The sequence below is a fragment of the Dermochelys coriacea genome, chromosome 5 (assembly GCF_009764565.3).
Source record: "Dermochelys coriacea isolate rDerCor1 chromosome 5, rDerCor1.pri.v4, whole genome shotgun sequence".
Classification (NCBI taxonomy): Eukaryota; Metazoa; Chordata; order Testudines; family Dermochelyidae; genus Dermochelys; species Dermochelys coriacea.
In genome coordinates, this window is record NC_050072.1 from 104,339,335 (window position 1) to 104,360,963 (window position 21,629).

A 21,629-nucleotide genomic window follows, 5' to 3' on the forward strand; every position below is an offset into this window, starting at 1 on the left:
TAATGAAGAATGAGGTCTCACAGGACATGTGACCATGTCACAGGATACTAGAATCTATCTTAAATCTGGTTTCAGAGTAGCAGCCGTGTTAGTCTGTATTCGCAAAAAGAAAAGGAGTACTTGTGGCACCTTAGAGACTAACAAATTTATTAGAGCATAAGCTTTCGTGAGCTACAGCTCACTTCATCGGATCCGATGAAGTGAGCTGTAGCTCACGAAAGCTTATGCTCTAATAAATTTGTTAGTCTCTAAGGTGCCACAAGTACTCCTTTTCTTTTTATCTTAAATCTGGTACTTTTCCCATTTAGGAGGAGGGGTGGGGACCCAGAGAGACAAAAGGTCCCCACCTTGTGCCAAAGCTATAAAAGTGGGTGGAACAGAACAAAGGAGGCTGCCAGTCATGAGAGAGCCCCTGCTTTTCACCTAAGATGTCTGCTGTAACTAACAAGGACTGTACCGGGGAAAGGATTGGGCCCAGAGTAGGAAGGAGCAAATTCCTGTACACAGAATAACTCTTTACCCTCTGGGTTTACATTGGGAGAATCCTAGACCCATCCTCCAAATTAATTTTGAAACCCCATGTAAGCACAAATACGACAGTTATTCTGGAGACAGTGGCTTTGCTGACCCATAAAGAAGGGATAATAGGGAAATCAGGGGAGGGAGAAATCAGGACAGAAAAAGAGAAAGAGAAGTGTGGGAGGGAGTTCAGGGTGCGGGCTCTGGGTGGCACTCACGTCAGGCGGATCCCGGGAAGCAACGACATGTCCCTCTGGCCCCTACATGGAGGGGTGGCCAGGTGGCTCTGTGCACTGTCCCTGCCCGCAGGTGCTGTCCCTGCCTGCAGGCGCTGTCCCTGCAGCTCCCATTGGCCATGGTTCCCAGCCAATGGGAGCTGTGGAGCTGGCGCTTGGGGCAGCACCTGTGGGCAGGGGCAGCGTGCAGGCCTCCCTTGCTGCCCCTTTGCCTAGGAGCCAGACATGCCAGATGCTGCGCCACCAACCAGACTTTTAACGGCCCAGACAGCGATGCTGACCGGAGCCAACAGGGTCCCTTTTTGACCTGGTGTCGAAAACCAGACACCTGGTAACCCTAGTACCTGAGGAGAACATTCTTCATGGTTCTTTCTTTCCTTAGTTTAATATCAGTGTTTCTCTGGCTGAGCTAGAACATGTCTTTCCTAGAAACAAGGTTGGTTTGTGTGATGAGATTTTTCCTAATCTATATGTTGATAAATCCCATCTGATCAGTGTATAATATGTCAAGAAAGAAAGATTACAGAAAATATCATCAAGGGATGTTCTATGTACGCTACTGATTGATTGATTGATTGATTGCCTAAGTGTACCTGTCATGGACATGGACCCATTGTGCCAGACACTGTACAAACCCAGAAGAAGAGACTGTGCCTGTCCCAAAGAGCTTGCATTCGTTTTCTGCCCGCTCACTCACCTGGCTCCTTAGCAGCCTGTCGGGCTTCTGCGCTCTATTGCTCCATTTCCTTTCATGGAGCACTTGGAAATTTTTGGTTTCCTTTCCTAATTTCAAAATACTGAAATCCTGTGAAACCGAATTCATTACTTTTCTCTGCCCAGCTTTAGCCACCATGTTTCACATAAACAGGCAGGGACAGAATCGCAACTGTTTTCTTGAATATAGGTTTATGGTTTATTGCAAAATGTTTATGGTTTGTTGCATTCTCCACATGAAAACTGCACGTGACTACCATATTCACTCATGTAGGTTAAAAAGTAGGGCTGTCGATTAGTCGCAGTTAACTCACATGATTTACTCAAAAAAAATAAATTGCGATTAATCGCAGTTTTAATCATACTGTTAAACAATAGAATACCAATTGAAATTTATTAAATATTTTGGATGTTTTTCTACATTCATGTATACTGTATTCTGTGTTGTAACTGAAATCAGTGTACATTATTTTTAATTATAAATATTTGTAACAATGATAAAAGAAATACTATTTTTCAGTTCACCTCATATAAGGACTGTAGTGCAATCTTGTTGTGAAAGTGCAATTTACAAATGTAGATTTTTTTTGTTACATAACTGCACTCAAAAACAAAACAGTGTAAAACTTCAGAGCCTACAAGTCCACTCAGTCCTAATTCTTGTTCAGCCAGTCGCTAAGACAAACAAGTTTGTTTACATTTACGGGATATAGTGCTGCCCTCTTCTTATTTACAATGTCACCACAAAGTAAGAACAGGCATTTTCATGGCACTTTTGTAGCCAGCATTGAAAGGTATTTATGGGCCAGATATGCTAAACGTTCATATGCCCCTTCATGCTTCGGCTGCCGTTCCAGAGGACATGCTGCGCTCCAGCCAGAGAGCAGGGTCAGGGGCCACTCCATGCGGCTCCCAGATGCAGCGGCATGGCCCCTGTCCAACTCCTAGGCACTCCAATGGCCCCCTCCGGCATTCCAATGGGAGCTGCAGGGACAGTGCCTGCGGCTGGGTCAGCATGCAGAGCTGCCTGGCCACGACTCTGCAAGGAGCCGGAAATGGGACCTGCCTCTGCTTCTGGGAGCTGCTTGAGGTAAGCGCCGCCCGGAGCCTGCACCCCAGAGCCTCCCCCCCATGCCCCAGCCCTGATCCATTATGAACCCCTCGATCCCTGCCCGGAGCACCCTCCTGCACCCCAAACCCCTCATCCCCAGCCCTACCCCAGAACCTGCACCCCTTAGGTGGAGCCTATACCCACCCGCACTTCCCCACCTCAGTCCGGAGCTCCCTCTCACATCCTGAACTCCTCATTTCTGGCCCCACTCTGGAGCCCGCACCCCCAACCAGAGCCCGCACCCCAACCCCAATTTTGTGAGCATTCATAGCCTGCCATACAATTTCTATTCCCAGATGTGGCCCTTGGGCCAAAAAGTTTGCCCACCCCTGTACTACAAGGACTGATCCAACACTCATTGAAGTTGATGGGAACTTCGATTTCCGTTGACATCACTGGGCTTTGGGTGAGAACATAAGTGATTTACTGGACAATGGTTACAGGGCAATTCCCTAGGGGTACTTTCAAAAGCAGCTGTTATATAGCTAGAGGTTAAGTGGAGGTCTCTGAAGCAGACATTTGAGGCAGGAACATTTAACGCTCACTAAGTAGCAAAATTCATCTGTGAGGACAGGAGTTAAAGCTTGTCTAAGCAACAAATTCCTTCCCCTCAGGAGGCCAGGCAAATCTTCTCTGGGCTGGAACAACAAAACAGATAGCACAAAGTACCTACCGTGTCTATGGAACCCTTCCCAACCTTTACCTTTCCCCCCCCCTCCTCCCCCAGAGGAGAGAGATCTGGCTGGAGGGCCATCCGAAGCAAAAGGCTGCAGAAATTTCTCTCTTTCTGAGCTCTGCCTTTCTGTTCCCTCCAACTCTGACTTCCCTCTGTGTTCTCCCTTTTGATTGTTCTGTCTTACTCATTCTGCCTGGAGGAAGAGGAGGAGGAGGAATAGGTTGCAAGAGGAAATGTTTCACTTTTGATGAACAATTTGTATTTCTACACAAGACTTAAATAGAAAAGGAGTACTTGTGGCACCTTAGAGACTAACGAATTTATTTGAGCATAAGCTTTCGTGAGCTACAGCTCACTTCATCGGATGCTGTAGCTCACGAAAGCTTATGCTCAAATAAATTCGTTAGTCTCTAAGGTGCCACAAGTACTCCTTTTCTTTTTGCGAATACAGACTAACACGGCTGTTACTCTGAAAGACTTAAATGTTTAGCTAAGCACTGGCTACACTCTGTGGCTCCCTTAGGAGTAAGACTATCCCAAAGGGGATGCTACAGAAGGCTGCAAAAATATTATGCAAAAAGGGCCAGTATAGACTTGACTGAAATGTCCTATTCTAATCCTATACACTACAGGACTTGTGATGTTAACCTTCCAAATGTAGCAAAGGGAGGTTTTGGTATAAAATGAAGTGGGAATGAATATTTTGGTTGTTGGAACATACTACGCGTAAAGTGCATTGATACTTTTGTTGTTTTAAAATGCTTTTTCTTCAGTTTTTCCTCTCTTTCAGTAATTCTGTCCAACCATCTTTCTTTCTTTTTTTAAAAAAAAATTTGAATAAGTATTTGTGGCAAACATTTAATGTAAAATACAGATATTTATTTTCTGACAAATACAGAAAAACATGAGCAACACAACGAGTACATGATATACCAGCAGCAAGTGAGTGTCTTGCGATTAACTCAGTAAAAGGAATCCCCTGGTGTTGCTCATGTTTTGTATACAGCTTTTTCAAGTGCTAAAAGGTACTGCAAGTCCATGAAACTTTTGTAGTGAGAGAATGTTGGAATGTTGAGACGTCAAAGTATGTGTGCTCACCATTAGGTTGTCGAAGATATACCAAAGGCAAATGATCCAGAGGGTCAAATGCTTTTTCCTGCATCAGTTAAAGATGACCTCCGAAGGGGAAAAAATGGGAGGTTTTTCTTTTTTTTTCTTTAGTTTGTATTTTTGTGAATTATAAAGCAGGTCTGAAAGATGCTTTTATTTTTGTTTTCCTGCTCGTATTTTACTTTATAGCTGTCAGGAATATCAAACCTTGTAATCCTTGTTTTGCTTGAGGTCTCATTTGAGGGGCCTCAGTGATGTGGGTTGGTAGTGTTATTTACCTTTAGTTGAAATAGTGTGGTACTGAATCCTGAACCCTGATCTCTTCTTTTAGTTATTTGTTGGGCATTCAAGCTGAATAGATGTTGACAAAAACAAAATAAAAACATAGTTTTAAACATCTGACTAAAAATTTCTGCCCTTCTAAATTAATGGGGTTTTACGTATATGGTTTATCTTGTGTTTATAATTCTACTAAATCTTCTGTAGTCTATGGAGACTTTCCTGTAAAGCAGGGAAGAAAAGACCTAAATTCCCACAGTTTAAAAAAGCCTTTATACTTATAATACATTGCAAAGAAGCAAGAAAAGACACATCGTTTTCCCTTGTCACGTCATTTCTAAAACAAATAATTTAATCTCAAATCCCTGTGAAACATACAATATGTTTTGAAGAATGGATAAAGATTGTTTATATATGAATTACCAGACACAAATTCTGATTTTAACCTTAAATCAGTCTAGAAACTATTTGTGCTGCTCGTAGGCAAGAGGGCAGATCTTCATATGCATCAGGGCAGAGCTTGGCATGCCTGGAATGGAACGGGCAGAGACAGGTTTCTGTCCATTCTACCAGGGGGCATTATAGGACAAGTTTAGCCCATGGCACAAGTTAGAGATGCCTGTGGACTGTTTAAGCTCCCTTTAAATCCTCTTTGTGCTGCCCTGGTGAAGTGCACTGAAGATTCAGCACAAGCGTTTTAGCAAGGATTTTTAGGTCTGAGTTCAGCAGAGCACCTAGGCTCATAAAAAGCACAGTTAGAGAAATCTCTGTTGTGATTACTCAGAATAGTAATAGTGGCTTCATTTAGAGGCTATCGTAATGGTAATTTTTTTTGTTGAAAAGTATGATTTAACGTGGCCAGTCGGGGAGTAGTAAGTTCATTTGAGAATTGTTTGTATAACTGGAAGTTCATTAGAATCCAGGGTTTCCCCTGACTGTAAATTACTTTCCTTTCTCATTCGTTTAAATATACAGGCATTAAGCCTACTGTTGGCTCTGCTGAAAGTGAATAGAAATGACATTGTCTTTTAAATAACCAGTTTCTTCCTTGCATGAGTATGTACAAGCAGGTGAACCATTCCAATCTAACATCCATGTGGCAACTAAAATCAGCTCTGATGAAGGGTAGAAGAGGAATTTTGTGTGCGCGCTGATCATATGGTGGGTGCACATAGATAGTAATATTATTTGATCATCACGAAGAATGACAGCTCTGATCCATCAAATGCTTGCAGTCAGATATCATTCTGGTTAGGATCATTGGTATTGCCATACCGGATCAGACCCAGAGTCCGTCTAGTCCAGTAACCTATCTCTGATAGTGGCCAGCACCTCCTGCTCCCAAGTAGTTAGAGATTGGTTAAAACCCTGATTTATGAGCTTAACTGTCTCTTCCAAAATTGGTTAGCCTTAACTATTGTAACTCTGGGTATTCGTTATTCCTACAAATGTCCATTTTGTTTCTGAATTTTGCTAAGTTTTGGTTACATGGCAGATGTTACGTTCAGCTGCACATATGCCTGATCAGCATGCTCCAGTTTGACAGCTGAGTATTTGTAGAGCCTCGTGTGGATACAAAATTTATATCTGCAGATATAAAGCGGATATCCACAGAGCTACTGGGCAGGAGACGCACACTGCTGTGTGAAAGGGACTCCTGCCCGGGAGCATGCGAGCTGCTTGCACACATTATCGTGATGAGGGATAGCTGCCAATGAGCCTGGTGCCCACCCCAGTGGCAGGGATTGGGGGCGGGGCACATAACAGTCATGTCAGAGGAGTTGCCTGGGCTGGGTGCTGGCTCCTGCAAGCAGCGGCCCGACATGCTGCTCCTGTTGCTTCTGCTTCCTGGTAGAGCTCTGCGGATATCCGTTTTATATCCACATTTGTGGATATACATTTTGTGTCCGTGCAGGGCTTTAAGTATTTGCATGATAATGGAAGGTACCACAGTGGAAAAATCAATTCTAGCTGTAATATGATAGCACCATATAATATAATTTACAAAAGATACACTAATTCCCACCATGTAATTTTTAAGAATTTCTGTATTTTGCACCCATTTTAAAGACTGTAGTCAAAGCAAATCTGTTTTACTAGAAGGGAAGCTAATGTCTCCCCTCCCTCCCAAATTGCTGTTAATATTGGGATGCTTAAATGTAACTTGGGCTTTTGGTCAACTAAAAAATGGAGCAATGAAAATTTGTTGCCATGGCACATTTTTAATTTGGTGCTAGGCTAATAATCTCATTTGCTCAGGATTATGCAGATGAACAGCTTTTAAACTAGCAAGGAATGAAGGTAACAGAGTTGGTGAATCAGCTGTAAAATGAGCAGACAAAATACAGATGAAAACAATTTAATTAATATGAATGGCACTTTCAGGCCCTGATCCTCCAAAAACTTGTGTGTGCTTTATGACTTCATTAGGACTGCTGGTGTGTGCTCTCATGTGTTTGCAGGATTGGGGCCTGAACAGACTTTCTGGTGAATAAACTGATTCAGAGAGACTGTAGTATTTGCTTTCACCTGGCTGCTTCGTAAGCATTTCAGGCAGGGGTGAAAGTAACTTTAGGGACTTACTGGTACGCAGGGCGGCCGGGGTCCTGAGCAGGGTTGCTGGGAGGCTCAACCGGAAGGGGCGGGGCCTCAGGCAGAAGGAGCAGGGCTGGGGCCAGACTCAGGCAGCCAGCCAGCCAGCCCTTCAGTGCTGCCCAGTCCACACTGCTGGGCGCTCCAGCTGCGATTTAAAGGGCTCGGGGCTCCTGACTGCTGCCGCTACCCCAGAGCTTTGACAGCAATTTAAACGGCCCAGGGCTCCCGGCTGCCACTAACACTATGACTACCCTGGGGCTCCTGGCCGCCGTACCTCGCCAGCAGCTGGAGCCCCGGGCCCTTTAAATCGCCACCGCCGCTACCCCAGGACTCTGGCGTTTTAAAGGGCCCGGGGCTCTGGCACTGCCGGACACATCGCCTGTGTACCAGCTCTTACCGGTTTCGACGGACCGGACCGGATCGGCTTACTTTCACCTCTGATTTCAGGTTAATAGAGTTGAAACTAGAAAATAGCATAATTTAAGAGACACCCTCAATGTAAAAATTGCACCTCTGGAATTGTTTTCATCTACTTTTGTTACAACTGCCAAGTTTTTCAGTTTTTTGCATAAGAGGAAGAGGAGGTTAAATGGAAACGATGCTATTTCTTATAAAGTGATTAACATGGAAGGACTCGACAACTCACAGAAGAGGAAGTCAGTGTTTATTTTGGGCAGAAGCCTGAGTTTCTCTACTAAAGTAATACTATTTAGAGGAATTGTTGTTCAGTGCAGGGAGGGCTCCAGACTTCATCAGCAGATTAAAACTACTTTGGTAAAGTTTCATAGGAGCAACTGGCATGCCACAGAAAGCAATGGCAGACATATATGTTAACAAAAACTGCAATCTTTATGCCTTTGAAAGGCTTTTGGCATGGTGCTATGGGCAGTAGTTTTTCTTTTAGGAAAAATGGCTTTATTGTGTGCCTAAAACGAATATGGCTGTTTCTACTTGAACACTCCTATATTAGTGCCACTCCTTGTGTGACAGCCATTGCCTTGACTGACACACCAGGAACAGAACCAGGAAACTCCAGAGCTGAAAAAGCATAAGTGTCTACAGTTTGAGATAAAGAGCCAGGCTCTGTAGGTCAGAGCTTTAACAGTCCGGTATGCTCTATTGATAAAGACACAGAGGGAGGATGCATAACCCACAGTGGGTTACACTTGCACCTAGAGAAACAGCCTACAGTTGCTGTGAAACACTGATTCTGTGTACTGGTTTTATTTTAATATAATAAAAGCGATCTCTGATTTCTTAGTGTTGTAGACCTTGTTTCAGAATTGTCATCAAAATGGTTTTTTGCCCATGTTAATTAACCTACTGCATTAAAAAAAATGCTTTGCAGTACTTTGGTAGGTATATTAAATCGGATCACGTTGTAAATGAGTGGAAATCAACATTTTAAATAGCAATTTGATGTACATTGAACAAGCTCAAGCAATATAGAGAAGGAATTTTGGTCTGACTACACAGTCAAAGAGTAGCATTCCAGAAGATTATTTTATGAAACAATAATACAGTTAATCAAGTCTAAGAAAATAGATTGTAGTTTATGACAATCTAATCATGTGTCCAAACTTCTAGTAAAACAATAGTTTCTTGTTAATTACACAACAAAATATTGTTAGAAATCTACTACTTGTACAGTACATTGTTAGGAATCAACGTTTGGTTGTAAATATTCTTTATAACAAAAAGCAAGTGCTGAATGAGACCAAGTGGTTTTATATAAGCAAACTTTAGAGGGTTTTACCAGTATCTTTCTTTATTATAAGTTTTGATTATATTGAAAAATTCATGATAGTTTCATATGAGAACAAAGACAGTCTTAGCCTAGTCAGTCATGTGCTCTTGGGTGCATTTTAAAAATTCCATCACCAAATTGAGAGGTTTGGAGTGATTTCACTGCTTCTGATGGAGTTCACCCCCTCTGGATCCAGCTAAACCATTCCTGCCAGAGATGACTTAGTCCTGAGAGTGATTTAAAAAATACTACAGAACAGACTTTTTTTTTTTTTAAGGGAGTAGATTGCACCAAATGGTATACAGTTCCAAAATGTTTTCATTGCCTCCTCTATACCCCTTCCCACCCACCTTCAAATTATATTAATCGGACAGTGTGCTAAACTGTCATTGTTCTCAAGTTTATTTTTTCAGTTTCAGTTTTAGCATTAAAGTGCATATCATATAATATATTAGGTTGTGTGCCAAGTCATTTTCTCTCCTTTCTTAGTTATGGTTATGAGAGCATTTTTGTATAAATGGGAAAACAATTTCTTCATTGGTCTTCTCTGTGAGGACGTGCACACTGGTACATGTGATTGATCTGGGAGCAGAATGATTGACGGAGCCCCTTCTTAAAATATTGGCATAATATTTGAGTCTAGTTCATACAGTGCTTCTAGACTTTGTTTTTATTTCCTGTCATGTATTTTAGAATAAATTGGCACTTCAGGAAATGCTAGGAGAATAGACGCATTTGCTGAAAACTGAAGTCTTTCAACTTAAAATTGTATTCTAAGCTTTCTCTTACAGAAGAAATGTAACTGTTCTAGACTGGGCTAAAACACAACTGAACAGGGATTCTTTTCTGAATTGGCCAGAATGTGACTCGGTTGATATTCCTTCTTACACATCATCAGCTCAACCTCTGACCTGTCACTAAGGAGATAACAGTTGCACAGGTATAACAGAGGGACTAATTTGGCCTGCAGAAGCTCTGAGTTTGTAGGGCTGACAATTAAGAAGCCTGATTTTTACTTGTAAAATGAATATATTTGTTTTGGAATTCATTGAGAGGCAATAATCATGGAACTTTCAAAGACTTTTTGTTTTTCCTATGCAGAGTCACTTTTCACAAAAGCTTATGCTCTAATAAATGTGTTAGTCTCTAAGGTGCCACAAGTCCTCCTGTTCTTTTTGCGGATACAGACTAGTGGCTGCTGCTCTGACTCTTTTCAGAGTAGATCTGCATTGTAAATTGTAGAGGAACTCACTTTTTGTTAAACTGCCTGAGAAATTATGCAGTCCTAACTCAGTACTATAATTCAAGGCTTCTGTGCTTCAAAATGTTGTTGATACTAGTGAAAAGCACCCCAGTTTTTTTTTAATCTGTATATTTATGTAGGAAATTGTAACAAGTTTACGAATTATTGCCATGTAAATATGGGAGATACCAGATCTTGTGTAGCTCTCAGTTTTCCTGGCTTTTTAAAGCCAGCAAATAACCTTTTTCTTTTTTCTTTTTTAGACAAATGCTTTAAACATAATGAAAAGATGGCCTGCCTTACAATGACAGAGATGGAAGGAACAGCAACTTCTACTCTACACCAAAATGGTGACATCCATGGGAATGCCAATGCTCCCAAGCAGACAGAGCCAGTGCTTCAGGTTTACCTTTATCATTCCCTGGAGAAGACCGAAGGAGATTATCTTCAGTTTCCAGCTGGCGAATATATTGCAGAAGAGATTTGTGCTACTGCTTGTAAGGCTTGCGGTAAGAATATGTATGATGGTTTTCCTAGTAACAGAGTGATATTGTTTCAGCTTCATGCAACGTTAGTTTTTAATATAGCGTGCACAGGCCCTGACTAAAATGTTTTATGCTATAACCTGTGCATGTATAGAACAATGTTTTTGTTTGTTTATTTCTGACCCTTCTCTTCTATGTGAGGTCATTATTTGCTGATTAATAGTAATTACCTCCACATTAGCCATTCAAGGAAGGGTTTATCAACAGAACTGTTTATACCAACCCTGCGAAGCACCCCAATGCACTTTGTGACCAAGAGTTAGAAGCAGTGTTCCCTCTAATTTTTCCCACCCATGTGTGGAATTAATTTTGTTAGATGCACCAATATGGAGGTGATGTGTGAGGGGGCTCAGGGCTGGGGCAGAGGCTTGGGGTGCAGGGGTGTGAGGGCTCTGGCTGGGGTGCAGGCTCTGGGGTGGGGCCGAGGATGAGAGGTTTGGGGTGCAGGAGGGTGCTCTGGGGCTACCGTGGGGAGAGAGGATTCCCCCCAGCTCTCTCTCTCCCTGCATCAGCACCTGGACTCTGGAGAGAGACGCCTCTTTCCCTGCAGTAGCAGCTCTGGGGCTTAGGCTGGGGCTGCAGGATAGGTGCCCCTTGCCCCACCCCAGCAGGTCTGGGTTCATGCCATGGGAGGGGCACTCCGGCCAGGCCTGGGGCCAGGCTGGGCCGCAGCAGAGTTGAGGCCAGTGGAGGGGCGCCCTGGACGAGGCAGGTTGGGGGCTGGGAGAGGGGTGCCCCTTTCCCTGGCCGGTCCATTGAGCACCTGCGCAGCGCTAAATAGACTGCTGCACAGCCACACAGTTTACAGGAAACTTCAGTTAGAAGTACAGCTGTCCGGAGGACAATAATTCTCTTTTGCAGTAATATTAACATTTTGAAATTTATTTTTGTTCCACTGGGAGTGAAAACAAAACCTTTCAGATGTTTTTATGAAGTGGAATTGTGTCGAAATGGTGGCTTTTGGATTGACAAACTGAGCTTTTCAATTTGTATCTCATTGTATCGCTGTTGCAAAAAAAAAAAAAAAAAAAAAGTGAACAACATTCTGGGATGTATCATCAGGAGTGTTGTAAGCAAGATACGAGAAGTAATTCTTCCGCTCTACCCCGTGCTGAGTAGGCCTCAACTGGAGTATTGTGTCGAGTTCTGGGCACCACGTTTCGGGAAAGATGTGGACAAATTGGAGAAGTCCAGAGAAGAGCAAGAAAAATGATTAAAGGTCTTGAAAACATGACCTATGAGGGAAGATTGAAAAAACTGGGTGGAGGGTTAGTCTGGAAAAGAGAAGACTCAGAGGGGACATGATGACAGTTTTCAAGTACATAAAAGGTTGTTACAAGGAGGAGGGAGAAAAATTGTTGTTCTTAACCTCTGAGGATAGGACAAGAAGCAGTGGGCTTAAATTGCAGCAAGGGAGGTTTAGGTTGGACATTAGGAAAAAATTCCTAACTGTCAGAATGGTTAAGCACTGGAATAAGTTGCTTAGGGAGGTTGTGGAATCTCCACCTTTGGAGATTTTTTAAGAGCAGGTTAGACAAACATCTGTCAGGGATGGTCTAATAATACTTAGTCCTGACATGAGTGTAGGGGACTGGACTAGATGACCTCTCGAGGTCGCTTCCAGTTCTATGATTCTATGATTACCTGTCTTTAATGTCAGAAGTGACCAGAGAATGTGGGATCTCAAAACCTTTCTTGACAAAAATGTCATCCAAACTAATATGTCTCTTGACAGTTTTCAGCTCTGACAAAATATGCACGTTTCTATGAAATTTTGTTTTATTGAAAAAGTTCTGACCAGCTGTAGTTAGAAATAGCTGTTGTAAGGAGGCCCTATGGCCTTTATTCTGAACTTTCTAACACTTCTATGTATGATAATTTTGCAAATGTGAATAGTCCCATTAAGTACAATGGGACTATTTGTGTACGTGAAGTTATTTGCATGCATATATGTTTACAGGACCAAGGCCGTATTGGGTAAATATGGCAAGCAGTAAATAAAAAATAGCTCACTTTGGGCCATAGAGTAGTAAACCCTTTTTATTGGGAAGAGAATTATCAACCAGGACAGTGGGTTGTTATGAAATCTTTTGAAAGAGAGTAGATATTACATATTTACACACAAGGAAGGGATTCCTTTAGAACTGTTTAACTTTTGGCCATATTTTGAAATGATTGGAAGCTGAGAGTGACAGTCAAATAATTGAAACAGTTTTGCTCTTTGTGTACACACTTCCGCTAGTTTTCAGTACTACTGTATAACAGTCAAAGAAATGGTAGGGGGAGGGAGAAATTAAACAGCAAGAAACTTTGCTCTCATAAGGTCTAATTTAAACTCAAAAAAGAAATGATAAATAGAGCTGAGGCTGGAACTGTGTCTTTAATTCAGATCTGTTGTAACTAGGTTTTATTAGGGGTTGTGGAACAAGGGGTTGATTTCACATGCTGTACTTTAGGTCCTACAGTCCTTGGACACTGAATGGTGATTTAACAATCATTGTTCAGCGTCATCTCTTTGGGTTTAAACATATTTTCTGTTGCTTAGTCAGTAAACAAAAAAACTAGATTGCCATTTTGCTTCCCTTTTTTCAGAGATGTGAAATACAACATAGGTTTCCAATGTGAAGATTATTATTTATTTGTAATACAGTAGCATCTAGGAGCAGGATTCTGGACTTATGGTCTGATCTGGAGTGGCAAATCCTACATACCTACAGTGAATTTTTTGCAGGGGAGGGTAGGTAATATAAGGCACATGAAAACACAGTCTACCAGTAGTTAGTGAGAGAGTGAAAATTAATGTGCATCATTTTGAATTCCAAAATAACACTGCTTAAATAGGTTGCCCTGAATATTGTAGTGGTTCAAACTTTTTAAAATTTGGAGACATGAGAGTATTTGACTGAAGTTTTTTGAAAATTACCTCTGTAGATTTCTCCTATTGGGATTTGCACTATTCCATCTGTATTGCAAGATGGGAATCACATTGAAAAACAGTTCCCCTTTAGAGAATATGAATGCCTCCTTGCAAATGCAAACACTCACTATGTGGTTATAAAAAAGGATCATGATTCCATCCCTCTCAATTCCTTCTTTGCCAATCAGCCACAAGTATTCAAAGCCATTTACGTATGCCTGGAGTTTCCATGCGTTGTCTCTTAAAAATTCTGTTTTCCTGCTTTTAAAATATTTCCCCCCCATTGTAAATAGTTTGTAGTTAATTTAGAAAAGTTTTTAGTGTGCACTGTTCTCCAATTGGGATTGAGTTGTTGTAGGCATTTGAGAGAGACTTCCTATGCTAACTCCAGCTCTATGCTGTTTTGGGTCTGCAGGACTTTATCTGATTTTGGCCACTTGGGTTGGTTTCACATTGACTCTGCTAGTGAAGTCCCATTGTATTGTTCATTGCTCCCTTTGATTTTTCAGGCATGTCTGAGACTGACAAATAGCTTGGTTTTAATTGTGTATCATGCAATACAAAAATGTCTGTAGCAAACTATCATCCTCTGTGTCTTAGGCAGAGCATCATCTCGGACAACATGTTTGTATGTGCAGGATACTGTTGTGTAAAGAGACTGTTATTTAAAGTGGTTTCTTTGGCAAGGGATCATCAATTTTGGACAGTGTTAGGTTTAGCTTCCATTGGTACCAGTTTCTTTTGATCCTCAGGTTTGGCAATCTGACTCTTGAGTTTTTCTAGGACTCAGTGTCAGTTCTGATGCGGTCTTAAATCAAAATCTTCTAAGTATCCTTGGGATAAGCAATCAAAACCTTATGGGTGTAGCCCCTGTCCCAAAGGCCCTTTGGCATTGTCCGAGGAACAGACAAGCTATTGTCTTCTCATACACAGAAGGAAAATCGGAAACACGCCTGGAGAATCCCCTTAGACCTCTGAGGAGGGATGACGCTCCAGAAGGTGTAAGAAACCCCATGATTCTAAGAATAGGTCAGAATAGGAAGCATTTTCAGATCAAGGGACTCTGCACTGTTACCATTAGCACCTCTATGGGTCCTGCTACCCAGTTATTGCTATCTGATCCAGCATCTGCAGATGCCTACACACTGGTGGTGGTTAGAGATAGTGGTAGAGCATCTTCGTAACTGAATGATTCCTGTGTTACCTACATGTGATTCCAGGACATATTGTTGGAGCGTCATAAGATCTTGATGAGGAAGTGTTGTTAGCTGAAATTTTTCCTGTGAGTCTTGTGTACCAAACTGCTCCTTTTGTTTACCAGTATTCCCAATATTTGGGTCTCTTTGCTTTAATCAAAGAAACTAGGTTTGTACCATCTGAGTTCAGATAGTAGAAACCAGAGTGATGAAAACTTTGAGGCAGTGCACTATTTATCACCTGTCTCTGAGGATTACTTCCTTGGTTGTTATGACATCAGCAGGGAGAGTAAGTAAATTTGAAGGTTTTGTGGATTGTAAGGCCAGAAGGGATGATTAGATCAACAAGTCAGACCTCCTGTATATCAAAGACCATTAAATTTCATTCAGTTACCCCTGTGTTGAGCCCATTAACTTGTGTTTGACTAAAGCATACCTTCTAGTAAGGCATTCAGTCTTGATTTGAAGACATCAGGAGATGAATTCACCATATCCCTTGGTGATTTGTTCCAGTGGTTAATCATCATCACTGTCAAAACATGTGCATTATTTTCAGTTTGAATTTCTGTCTTCAGATTCCAGCCATTAGTTCTTATCCCTTTCTCTCCTAGATTAAAGAGCCCTGTAGTACCCATTATCTTTCCCTTGTGAAGGTACTTATACACTGTAATCAATTCACCTTTCAGTTTTCTTTTTGGTAAACTAAATGAATTGACCTCTTTAGCTTAAGTCTCTCACTGTAAGGCATTTTCTCCAGCCCTTGAATAATTGTTGTAGCTGTCTTCTGCATGATCTCAATTTTTTCAACATCCTTTTTCAAATGTGGATATCAGAACTGTACTTGGTATTCTTGTGTTGGTCTTTCAAATGCTGTATATGCAAAGATAACATCACTTCCCAGTTTATACATCCAAGGATTGCATTAGTCCTTTTTGCCAAAACTTCACACTGGGTGCTTGTGTTCAATTGTATTCTTCAACTTCATTATTATGTGCTCAAAAAGTTCCAGCTAGGAAGAATTATATGGGAAGATATGTTTCAGACCTATATTCTGTCTTCTGCAAAGTCTTTCCGCAGCAGTCCAGACCGGACCAGTTATTTGAGATTTTCTTTACATACTGTATATGAGGTTTCATTTCTTAAGTGCAGTAATATTCTGGCACGGAACACATGGACACTTTTTTAAAACCTAGAACAAAACATAAATCATTTTGGTGGGACTTACTATGTTTACATCAATGATGTTTTCTTTGTGGGTGCTTGGTGCCCAATTGGAATTATGAAAGCTAAACTCTAAGATGTGAATTAATGTGCTGAGCCATATTTGTTTCCTTGTATTTTATGCTTTTGAGTATTCCAATCTCTGCATTGTTCTTAGCAGAGCAACAAACAGCAGATCTTGAGAGCAGCAGTTATGTGAACTTGATTGAGATTTCTCACTTTTATCAATATGCTGCCCTTATCCGTAGCAAAACATACTGTACACCAGATTGACTTCAGAGTTTTAGCTGCTGTCATTACAACTCAGGGACCCTTGCTTCATTCTTAGTAAGGGATGAATGGTGCTCAGTGAATGAGGCAGAGAACCACATACTGAACAGTAAAGATAAAAATATATTACTGAACAGCCCCTTTGTTCACTGTACATCATCCAACTTGCACAGTGAATTAGGCAGAAGTCTTCTGGGTAAAATATATGCTCCAGGGGGCATTTTGCGCGCACACACATTCTGTGCACAATATTTTAAAATTCTGCAAATTTTATTTGTCAAAATAACACTACATAATCATGCCAGTTTCAATTATTTTGGTAATTTGATTCAAAATACCTGTCAGCAAGTATGTCTGTAACAATACAGACACACACAATAATTCCTCCAGGGGTAGAGAGTTAAAGAAACCCCTATGACAAGCCAGTTCCTGTTTCTCTGACCCTTCTTCCCCCAGAGCCCAGTTGAGGGACCAGACACCAGAACCCCTCCCCCTCAAGCCCACCGGCAGCCCCCTCCCCCAACCAATACACCTAAACCCTTCGTCCCCAGAGACAAACCGCGGGAGCCCCCCAGCTCAGATACTTGCACTCCGTTCCCCATCCCTTCTCCCCCTCCCCCCCAGAGCCCAGGGATCCAGAGAGAGAAAGAGTCTGATGCTTGGACCCAGGCTTACACAGAGTTTCCTACATTCCCTCATGGCATGCTGGGAACTGCAGCTGCCAGGAACCCTCGAGCACACTCTCCCTCTCCCCAGCAATGTCTTATATGTGCAAGCTGGGCTCTGCCAAGTCCAGTGGCAGCTGGCAGCACTGCAGCCCATTTCTGTGGGGGAACGGAAATTCTGCATGCACAATGTTAATTTCTGCAAAAATTCTGTATTGCGCAGTGATGCAGAATTCCCCCAGGATTAAATATAGACGTGTGTCTCTCGTAAAATCTATAAAGTACTTTGAAGTAAAAGATATCATACAAGTATATATTTTGTATATCAGTTCTTTCTTTTTCACCTTTCACTGATCTATAGAATGGCTGGAGCCCACACTTCATTTATCGGAGAGAAACTGAATTTGATTGGATAGGATAGATTAATGTTGAACTCTGTAAAAATGTTGTAATAGTTTGATTTATTTATCAAATTCATAATTGGTCAAATATGCTTATTGAACCATGAAGCTTCTACTCAGTTCTTTACGTTTTATCCTGTGACACAATGCATTTATTATGAAATAGTGCTGGGTTATTCCTTGTGGTTTTTAGTTTAGTTTTGGTTTTTCTTTACACAGTGTTTTCCATCTCTGTATTTTCCTGTATGTCCATGACTTTCATTTCTTGAAAATCATCTGTAAGGGCTGGCAGCTCTTGCAGATTTTGTTGGCTCCAAATCCAGCAAGTGTCAGATGATTTTCCCATTAGAGTCCTCTTGTGAGTTAGACAGCTTTACTGTACACTTTTTGTTGTAAGCCTCATACCTGTGTGTGTAGGGAGAGATGCTTTTCTGCAACAGTTTCAAATCAATGAGGACTCACGAGTGAATCACATTTGCTGAGCAAGTTATTGCTATTACATATAAAGAGTTGATTAAGCACATCAGAAATGTAAATGAATCTTTGTTATTTTTGTAGCCCCATGTACTTTAGACATGATGTAAGGAGACAGATCTCCTGCCATGAAGAATTGAATCTAACCAGATGTTGTACAGAGCAGGGAGTGTTGCCACATGCAATTTCCTTACCACACCTTAATTTCCCCTTTTGTGCATGCATCTTTGCTTAGTTTCCTTTTAACACTTGCCTATTGTGTGAGTTGTGCTTGATAGCCCCTACCTAATGTTTTTTGTTTTTTAACCTGTGCCTAACTTATTTGCTTGTTTTTATTTCTCCTATTCCGTTTATATAAGTTTTACCTACTACTCCCATTACCTTTCCTCCTCTTTAGTTGAACCGTCCCTTTTCCTTTCTTATTATGACTCATGCCTATGATATTTTAGCTTTCATCCCAGCCCCTTTTCTCTTGATCTCCAGACATGTATCTGACACCAAGCTGTAGTGGCCATCCTACATACCATCCCCATTGCTAGGTAGCAGCTCCATATTGGGAGCAAAGTTTAAGAAACCACTTTTAGATTAATCTGTTTCCTGTTTGTCAGGCCTAGTCATAAATCATGGTAATTGCAGCTCCTCAGTCTGAGAACCAGCTCGTAGCTTTCCCAGGCATAAATTAAACATCAACAGGATGTGAACAGGAAACTTTCTCCTGTTCAGCAAATGAAGGTCCTTTTCCAGCTATTTCATTTAGAAAAGTCAAGATTTTTCAAGTCTGAGTATAAGCAGCTGAGAATCTTGCTCTTTGTGTTTTATTTAATTTTAATTAATTTTAAAATAATAATCTTAATGATCAACATTTTGGGAAAGCAACATCTTTGTTAAAGATTCAGCACCTCTGTCCATTCCACTTAGCTCTGAGAGTTTACCGTGATCAGGCTCTGAGATATCCAGGAAGTCCTCCAGCAAAATCAGGAAAGGCCAGAGCTCATATTGCTGATATTGCTAAAGTTTAAAAAACAAATATAAAAACAAAAAACAAAAGCAGAAAATGTTTTTAAAAACCTTTCAGGTCTTTATACATCATAAAGAAGCAAAAAAAGGGCACAATATCAACTGGGGGAAAAAAAAACCTTGGCAGGTCACATCCAAAGGTCACCATGGAATGCATCCGATGAAATGAGCTGTAACTCATGAAAGCTTATGCTCAAATAAATTTGTTAGTCTCTAAGGTGCCACAAGTACTCCTTTTCTTTTTGCGAATACAGACTAACATGGCTGCTACTCTGAAACATGGAAAGATGAGTACATCTTTGTTCCAGGAGGCTAGATTTTCAGAGGCGTAGTTTTGTGCATGTGTGTAGTGGGAGTAGGGTGTATGTGAAACTGTGCCTTTGAAAATCTGTCCCTAGGTTTGCACTTCATGCGCCCCCTACCCCCCATCCCACTGCCTTTATGGTCAGAGTCTTCCTTTCATAAGCCTTGATCTAACATTTAATCTTTTTTGCCATTGTTGGAAGACAGGATAATGGGCTAGATGGACCATTGGTCTGACTCAGTATGGCAGTTCTTATGTTATGTTCTTATGCCAAAGGTATCAGAAGGCCCAATTTCTGGTGTCAGCCACGTTTGTTAGAGATTCTCAGTATGCAGGAAACTGAGCACAATCGCTCACAAGAACATTCAGTTCTCAGTCTCCCAGCTTTGCTTCATCCTTGAATTCCATAGTCAATAGATTCCTGAGAAACTTTTTAACATTATTAGGCACAGCCGTATAGCCAGAGCTTTATAATTATATAAAGTGATCAATTTAGGTGTTTAGTAATCTTATTGACATACTGCAATATTGTAATCACTTGTGAGATGTCTTTCTCTTTGATCTGATAGAAGATATTCTGTGAAAATTTTCTTCAATGGAAAATTGGGTTTCAACTAAACTAAAATGTTCACATCAAGTGTCTGCTTTCCATTGTTTCATTGGAAAACCAAAAACCTCAAAATGAAAACTTTAATCTATAAACCATTTTCCAGCTAGCTCTAGTTCAGGGGCAGGCAAACTTTTTTGCAGGCAAACCTGAGGGCCACGTCGGGTTTCGGAAATTATATGGAGGGCCGGTTAGGGCCCCTTTGCCCCTGCCCCCTATCCGCCCCCTTTTTGCTTCTCGCCCCCGACGCCTCCCCCCTGGGACTCCTGCCCCAGATTGCCCCCCACCGCCCCATCCAACCCCCCTTCCTTCCTGACTACCCCCCCTCCCGTGCCCGGGACCCCTGTCTCCGTTCAACCCCTCCCTCTCTTCCCCGCCCTTTGACTGCCCCGACCCTATCTACACCCCCACCCCCTGACCACCACCCCAAACTCCCCTGCCCTCTATCTAACCCCCCTGCTCCCTGCCCCCTTACTGCGCAGCACAGAGCACCGGTGGCTGGCAGCGCTACAGCTGCACCGCCCAGAGTGTTGCCCCGCGACCCAGAGCATTGTGCTGGTATAGTGTAGTAAATTGCTCTCTGTAACTGCTACCAGTACACATTCCTACGTGGAGCAGTTTAATACACTACACCGGTAGCATGGCGTGCTGAGGCTGTAGGGAAGGGGGAATAGCGGGGGAGGGGCCAGGGGCTAGCCTCCTGGGTCAGGAGCTGAGGGGCCGGGCAGGAGGGTCCCATGGGTCGGATGTGGCCCGCGGGCCATAGTTTGCCCACCTCTGCTGTACTTAGTATTGTAATGTACCATGAGACACTAAAGTAAATTACATGTATAGATATACAGGGTTCCTTTCTAAAAAGCTCCCTCAAAGTTAATTTCAGTAAAATATGTATTATTGTTGTTCAGTTTCACTGATTGTGTGTATTATTTCAACAAATAAAAACATGTTTTTATGTTTGTTAGAAAATGTTTTTAGGTGTTCAGATGTGAAATTTCAGACTTAGACATGAGAGAAAAATCACTGAATATTACAGCATTTGTTTTTTACTCCGTTGTCTCTGATTACTACATGTCCTGCTCCTCCTGATGTTTACTGTTGTTGCTTAGGCAAGGTGGGAATCATGTACAAAGGGTCTTGGGTTCCTTTTTTTTTAATGTCTAGACTGTGTACAATTGTCATTGACTCTGATGTCAGTGACTTCAATTCCAGTACACCTCATGGGTGTTTTATACTTGCCCTTGCACATCTTGGCTTCCACTCTGTTTACTCTGACAAAACCTAGTGAAACATCTTGGGCCAGGTCCACTGGCACGTCGCAGCTGCTGTCCACCACACTAAGTTAATAATCTATCCCTAAGTTCAGCCAGTCTGGCCCAGGGAGTATCCTCCTGGTACAAAAGTGATCCTCCAGTGGAGTAGAGAGAACTTAAAGGTTCTTACACCACTGACCATCCTTGCTTCCAGTGAAACAGAAGTTGCTGGAGGAAAAGGGATGTGGACAGGACACACACACTGCAGGCCATACTTACAGGTTGTGGGACACTCTCCTGGGAAGCAGCAACTCTGAAAAAGATTTGAGAGTCAGGGTGGATAATCAGCAGAACAGGAGCTCCTAGTGTGACACCGTGGCCAAAAGAGATAATGAGATCCTGGGATGCAGGCACAACTGATACCTACTGATATGGGTGGCGGGGGCACAATTTAAAGGTTCGCCTCCACCCCAACAACTTGAGTCATTTTCTCCCCCCACCTCCCAGCATACTCTCTCTTCTTACCTCAGTG

General features: G+C 42.0%; 1 protein-coding gene across 3 annotated transcripts in view; it reads left to right on the top strand.

Annotated features, from left to right (window-relative positions):
* Window positions 1–21,629, top strand: part of JAK2 (Janus kinase 2) — a 160,557-nt gene that overhangs the window by 55,670 nt on the left and 83,258 nt on the right. For all 3 annotated transcript variants that reach the window (XM_038401856.2, XM_043515095.1, XM_043515094.1), the window contains exon 2: window positions 10,494–10,739. In XM_038401856.2, the coding sequence (XP_038257784.1) occupies window positions 10,520–10,739 (220 nt within the window). In that variant the 5' untranslated portion in view covers window positions 10,494–10,519. The remainder of the gene's footprint in view (window positions 1–10,493; window positions 10,740–21,629) is intronic.